This window comes from Trichechus manatus, unplaced genomic scaffold (assembly GCF_000243295.1).
Source record: "Trichechus manatus latirostris isolate Lorelei unplaced genomic scaffold, TriManLat1.0 scaffold00207, whole genome shotgun sequence".
Classification (NCBI taxonomy): Eukaryota; Metazoa; Chordata; class Mammalia; order Sirenia; family Trichechidae; genus Trichechus; species Trichechus manatus.
The window spans coordinates 1,112,414-1,118,928 of record NW_004444143.1 but is presented as its reverse complement, the minus strand read 5'-3'; the positions used below and the strand labels follow the sequence as shown (position 1 = coordinate 1,118,928).

The 6,515-nt window shown below is 59.4% G+C and overlaps 1 protein-coding gene across 1 annotated transcript; it reads left to right on the top strand.

Annotated features, from left to right (window-relative positions):
- The first annotated feature begins 1,353 nt into the window (after positions 1-1,353).
- Positions 1,354-5,794, top strand: LRFN3 (leucine rich repeat and fibronectin type III domain containing 3). Its single transcript, XM_004388098.1, has 2 exons — positions 1,354-2,784; positions 5,157-5,794. The coding sequence occupies exons 1-2, from the start codon at positions 1,364-1,366 to the stop codon at positions 5,620-5,622; spliced, it is 1,887 nt and encodes a 628-aa protein (XP_004388155.1). The 5' UTR covers positions 1,354-1,363; the 3' UTR covers positions 5,623-5,794.
- Positions 5,795-6,515: the final 721 nt, after the last annotated feature.

The following is a 6,515-nucleotide window of genomic DNA, read 5'->3' as shown; positions in this document are numbered from 1 at the left end:
ACCATCTCCATTCACCTCTCCTCTGTCACCATCTCTGACACCTTTGTCCTCCACTCGTCTCAGTGACCATCTCCATTCACCTCTCCTCTGTCACCGTCTCTGAAACCTCTGTCCTCCACTCGTCTCAAGGAGCCTCTCCATTCACCTCTCCTCTTTCTGACCGTCTCTGACAGCCTTGTCCACAGCTCTCCCTCCAGCCACCCCTGTCTACCACTTCCTTCAATGACCATCGTTGACATCTCTGTCCACTGTTCTGTCTGTCATCTTTCACCCTCTCGCTTACCTTCTGCCCACCCCTGACCATCTCTGACTATCTTTGAGGCGAGACCCTGTAGCACTCCTGTCTCCTTTCTAGCTTCTTTTGCCCACCTGTCCTTTCTCTGACCCTCTTTCACCATCTCTCTTGGCCTCTTCCCACCCCTGACCATAACTCCCAGTCTGCGACCATCCGATCCTCTCTGTCCTCTCCTGACCACCTCTTCTCTCTGTCTCTTGATCACTGGTGCTCTAACATCTCTTGCTCCCTTTCCTTTCTCTGACCACCTGCACTCATACCCGTCACTCTAATCAGCCATCCTGGTCGCTGTCTCTGACATATCTGTCCTTACTCCATCTCTCTGACCACCTCTTCTGGCTTTTGACCATTCCTACCACTTCTCACTCTGACCATTGTTGACTGTCTCTCCCGGATCTGACCATCCCTGACCACCTCTCTTTGTCTACCTCTCATTTTCTTGACCATCTCTGATCATCTCTCCTCTCTGGTCATGTTTGACCACTTCTAATCATTCCCTGGAAACCCTGCTGGCGTAGTGGTTAAGTGCTATGGCTGCTAACCAAAAGGTTAGCAGTTCAAATCCACCAGGCATTCCTTGGAAATCCTATGGGTCAGTTGTACTGTCCTGTAGGGTCACTATGAGTCAGCATTGACTTGATGGCAATGGGTTGTTGTTTTTTTTTAATCATTCCCTACCCCCCAGCCACCTTCTCTCTCAATGGCCATGTTTGACCATCTCTCTCTGACTACCTCTAAAGCTCTCTGTTTTACCTTCTACCCACCCTGACCAACTCACCCATTCTCCGACCGTCTTTGACCATTTCTTATCACCTCCCTTTTCTATGACCGTCTTTGTTCATTTCCTCTGCCCTCCGTCCACCCATCACACATCTAAGTCCTCGGCCCTCTCCACTGGCTTTGGATCATGTCCGGCCACCTCCCTCTCTGTCTTTGACCGTCTCTCCTGGCCTCAGGCCTGTGTGACCTCTCCCGGTCTCTGATTGCCCTGACCCCGTCAGGTGCCCCTCCTGTGGACTCAGCCTGCCCTAACGCCTCTCCCTCCCCCGCAGGCCGCCCCTGCCCGCAATGGCCGTCCTCCCGCTGCTCCTTTGCCTGCTGCCGCTGGCCCCCGCCTCGTCTCCACCGCAGCCAGCCCCAGCCGGCCCATGTCCCCGCCGCTGCCGCTGCCAGATGCAGTCACTGCCTCGAAGTGTGCTGTGCCCAGGGGCTGGCCTCCTGTTTGTGCCGCCCTCTCTGGACCGCCGGGCAGCCGAGCTGCGCCTGGCGGACAACTTCATCGCGGCCGTGCGCCGCCGTGACCTGGCCAACATGACGGGCCTGCTGCACCTGAGCTTGTCACGCAACACCATCCGCCACGTGGCGGCCGGCGCCTTCGCTGACCTCCGCGCCCTGCGCGCCCTGCACCTCGATGGCAACCGGCTGACCTCGCTGGGCGAGGGCCAGCTGCGCGGCCTGGTCAACTTGCGCCACCTCATCCTAAGCAACAACCAGCTGGCGGCCCTGGCGGCCGGCGCCCTGGACGACTGCGCCGAGACCCTGGAGGACCTCGACCTCTCCTACAACAACCTGGAGCAGCTGCCCTGGGAGGCTCTGGGCCGCCTGGGCAACGTCAACACGCTGGGCCTGGATCACAACCTGCTGGCCTCCGTACCTGCCGGCGCCTTCTCCCGCCTGCACAAGCTGGCGCGGCTGGACATGACCTCCAACCGCCTGACCACCATCCCGCCGGACCCGCTCTTCTCCCGCCTGCCGCTGCTGGCCCGGCCCCGCGGCTCGCCTGCCTCCGCCCTGGTGCTGGCCTTTGGTGGGAACCCTCTGCACTGCAACTGTGAGCTGGTGTGGCTGCGGCGCCTGGCGCGGGAGGACGACCTGGAGGCCTGCGCCTCCCCGCCCGCGCTGGGCGGCCGCTACTTCTGGGCCGTGGGCGAGGAGGAGTTCGTGTGTGAGCCGCCCGTGGTGACCCACCGCTCGCCGCCCCTGGCGGTGCCCGCGGGGCGGCCGGCCGCCCTGCGCTGCCGCGCGGTGGGCGACCCTGAGCCCCGTGTGCGTTGGGTGTCGCCCCAGGGCCGGCTGCTGGGCAACTCGAGCCGTGCCCGCGCCTTCCCCAACGGGACGCTGGAGCTGCTGGTCACCGAGCCGGGTGACGGCGGCGTCTTCACCTGCATCGCGGCCAACGCAGCTGGCGAGGCCACGGCTGCCGTGGAGCTGACCGTGGGTCCCCCCCCACCCCCCCAGCTGGCCAACAGCACCAGCTGTGACCCCCCGCGGGACGGGGATCCTGATGCCCTCACCCCGCCCTCTGCCGCCTCCGCCTCTGCCTCGGCCAAGGCAGCTGACTCAGGCACCCCCGCCGACCATGGCGTCCAGGTGACTGAGCATGGGGCCACAGCTGCCCTCGTCCAGTGGCCAGTCCAGCGACCCATCCCAGGCATCCGCATGTATCAGATCCAGTATAACAGCTCAGCCGATGACATCCTCGTCTACAGGTGCAGAGTCCAGGCAGCGGTGACTTGGGGCAAGGGGGGTTGACGGTACACCGGCCCCCTGGTGTCCCAGACTGCAGCACAGCTGAGCAGTGAGCGTCAGGGTGTGCACAGGAAATCAGACAGCAAGGGTAACAATGATCAGGCGGCAGTGGTCCAAAGACATCCGGCAACAAGGGCAAAATAAATGAGGCAGCAAATGTGAAAAGGAATCAGGCTACAGGGCTTAAAGAAAATCCAAGCAGTAATGATAAAAGAAATCAGGCTGCATAGGTAAAAAGAAGTAAGGCAACAAGAGTGAAGGGTAGCAAATGTAAAAAAGAAATGAAGTAGCAAACGTGTAAAGGGAAGCAATTGGCAAGAGTAAAAATAAATCAGGCAGAAAGAGGCAAAAGATAGGCACCAGGGAGCTAAAACGAAGTAGTAAGGTAAAGAGAAGCCACAGCTCCCAGCTGACAGGGCTAGATACAAGCCAGGCTGCAGGAAGAAATGGTGCTCGAGCAGGAAGGTGCCACGATCCCAGGGAAAATGAGATGAGAACGAGGCAGCCCTCTGACACAGAAGCCAGGCTGAAGGTTAAAAGGGGAACTGGGGGAGGGTTAGGTAAGTAGAGGTTAGGTTTCCAGCCTGTGCTCTGCATTTGGAATTCTAGTGTAGTGACAGCGAAATGTTTTGTATTCTAACTCAAACCTAGTTCAAAGGCCCACCTACCAGGTGAGCAGGAATATTGAGTTTGCAACTCTTGGGGGCTTCCTTCTGGGCTCCATTGTTGCAAACTCAGAGCCCGGGGCTTACACACTTAAGAGGTGGGTCATTACAACTTCCACTCCCAGGCCGGAGGGCATTTGGCGCATCTGCTGTAGCCGCGTGGTCGTGTGGTCGGTAGTGGTGGCTGCTGACCCCTTTGACTAAGGTCTGACTTTGCATGGACAGGGGTGGATGACTTCCTGTCTCCACCGCCGGGCTAAGCCAGCAGTGCAGTCCCTGAGGCTAGGCTGCAGAGGGCTGGACCTTGCAAACCTAGTCCCTCGATGCCCTTCCCCTCCCCAGAGCCCACAACTCAAGGGATCGCCACTTCCTTTTCAGTCCTGGAAACCCAACAAGCTGATTCCCCTCCTTTTCTCAGACTACAGTACTCAATAGACTCCATGGAGGGACCATACCTGAGCATCACGCAGGTCTACCCACCTTCCCCCAGGTGTCTCCTAGACATTCACTGTCCTCCAGACAGTCACAGGGCGCCCTGTACCTCTCTCACTGAAGCAGCCTAGGAGTAAAACAAAGATTGAAGAACTAGTTATGTCTCCAAGAGAGCGCCCTGATACAAGAGGAAACAGTGGAATTGGGTGGTAAGGCTGAAAGGAAACGGTCGGGTGAGGGAGGGTAGAGACCAGTCAGCAGAGAGAAAAGGGAATCAGGTGATGGAGCTGTAAAGAAAGACAACAGGGAGAGGGAGAAGTGGGAGTGGTGACTGAGGCAGTTATTTAACGGAAAGGGAATCAGATGACAGGACTCAGTGGAAAACGGGCTGTAGACCTAGTGATAAGGCAGTGGGGCTAGGGGGAAATTTCTTGGCAGGTGGGAAGGAAATTGGGTATGGGGGAATCGGTGTTTAGATTAGAGAGAAGTCTAGCTGAAAATCAGTCAGCTAGAAAAAGGAAATTGAGCGCCGTCTGGAGGGAAATCAGGCGCCAGAGGAAGACTGGGTGAGGGTCTGGAGGAAGATCGGCTGGTGCGGTTAGAGGGAAATTGAATGGGGGCAAGAAGGGAAATGGGGCGTTGGGTTCAAGGGACATCGGACTGGGTTAGAATAGAATCGGGCAGTGACCTGGAGACAGGGCTGGCAGCTGAGCTGGCAAGAACCTGGGTGGTGGGCTAGAGGGGAATCAGGTGAGAGAAGAGGAACTCAGGCGGCGGGCTAGAGGAGAATTGGGTGGTGGGGCCAGAGAGAGCAAAATTGGGCAGTGGAGCAAAAGGGGGGTTGGACCGCAAGCCGGAGGGAAATTGAGTGGCAGCACAGGGAACTAGGCAGTTGGGTATGAAACCTCGGAGCGCTCAAGTGGTCAGCTCCAGGGGAATTGGGCAGCGGGGCTGGCGTGAAAGTGGGCGGCAGGCTAGAGTGTGAGGTTAAACTGGGGACTTGGGCGGCAGGCCCCAGGGAAATGAGACACGGGGAACAGCCCAGAGGGGTGTCAGTCCGTTGGCTAAAGGAAAGTCAGACAGTGGGTTGAAGGGGTATCAGATCTAAGGGAATTGGGTGGTAGTTTGCGGAACTCAGCGGGCGAGAGTGACATGAGGCAGCGGACTGGAGGGACGGAGCACAGGGTGCGTGCTGGGCAGCCGGAGGCCTGACCCCTACCTGCCTGTCCCTCCAGGATGATCCCGGCGGACAGCCGCTCGTTCCTGTTGACGGACCTGGCGTCAGGCCGTACCTACGATCTGTGCGTGCTGGCAGTGTACGAGGACGGCGCCACGGGGCTGACGGCCACGCGGCCAGTGGGCTGCACCCACTTCTCCACGGAGCCAGCGCTGCAGCCCTGCGGGGCCCCGCACGCGCCCTTCCCGGGCGGCACTATGATCATCGCGCTGGGCGGCATCATTGTGGCCTCGGTACTGGCCTTCATTTTCGTGCTGCTCATGCGCTACAAGGTGCACGGAGGCCAGCCCCCCGGCAAGGCCAAGGCGTCCGCACCGGTCAGCAGCGTTTGCTCCCAGACCAATGGCGCCCTGGGCCCCGCACCAGCCCCTCCAGCCTCCGAGTCCTCCGTGTCCAGGGCTCACACTGTGGTCCAGCTGGACTGTGAGCCCTGGGGACCCAGCCACGAACCTGTGGGGCCCTAGCCACACGCCCACCTCCACGGCCCCTCCGGCCCCAGGAGCACCGGGACCCCAAGCCCACCGTGCGGCCTGGCCACAGACTCACCAAATTGCTCATGGTTTTTAAAATACCGATGGGGAGGGTGTCGGGGGTACCAGGGCACAACAAGAAAGTCCTATTTTTCTAAGCTTGGGCCCGGGCCCTTGCCCTGTCTCTGTCTGTGGGGTTGGAGGGCTTGCACAGGGGCCTGGAGCCGAGGAATGTGTCCTCGGGTGAGGCACCCCCCACCCAGTTCTATCTGAGGCCCCTGGGAAGGCCGAGAATGGTCATCCGTTCGGCCGACAGATACTCCTTGAGTGTCTACTCTGGGTCTGCCCCGTGCTGAGAGATGCTGCGGTGACCCAGACAGCCTCCACCCCTGCCCTCGGGGGGCTTATAGTCCAGTGGGGAGACAAACATGTGCCCAGAAGATGATAGCCCAGCGTGAAATCAGTGCTGTGAGGAGGCAAGCCTAGAGGATTGTGGGAGCCCAGAGGAGGTGCCTGATTCAGCCTAGTGAGTAGTCAGGGAGGGCTTCCTGGAGGAGGAGACATGCGCTCTAAGAATGACATCTGAAGGAGATAACTGGGCAAAGAGCAGAGGGAGAGCTGTTCCAGGCAGAGGGTACAGCACAAGCAAGGGCTTCCGATGTGCCAGGCACTTTGGGTGCTGTGGGAGAGATGAGGCAGAAGGCGTGGGCAGGGGCCAGGACCCCCAAGCTGAGGAGCACAGACTCTGGCCTGATGGTACTGGGGAACCATGGAGGACTGTGCACAGGGGAGGGACAGGGTCAGGTTTGGGCTTTAGGAAGATCCGTCTAGCCAGCACAAGGAGGGTGGGCCAGAGCAGGACACTGAAGCCTGGAGTCCAGGAAGAG

Coding starts and splice junctions, on each gene's coding strand:
- LRFN3 (XM_004388098.1), top strand. CDS start 1,364: ATGGCCGTCCTCCCGCTGCTCCTTTGCCTGCTGCCGCTGGCCCCCGCC. Junction 2,785..5,156: donor GATGACATCCTCGTCTACAG/GTGCAGAGTCCA, acceptor CTGTCCCTCCAG/GATGATCCCGGCGGACAGCC.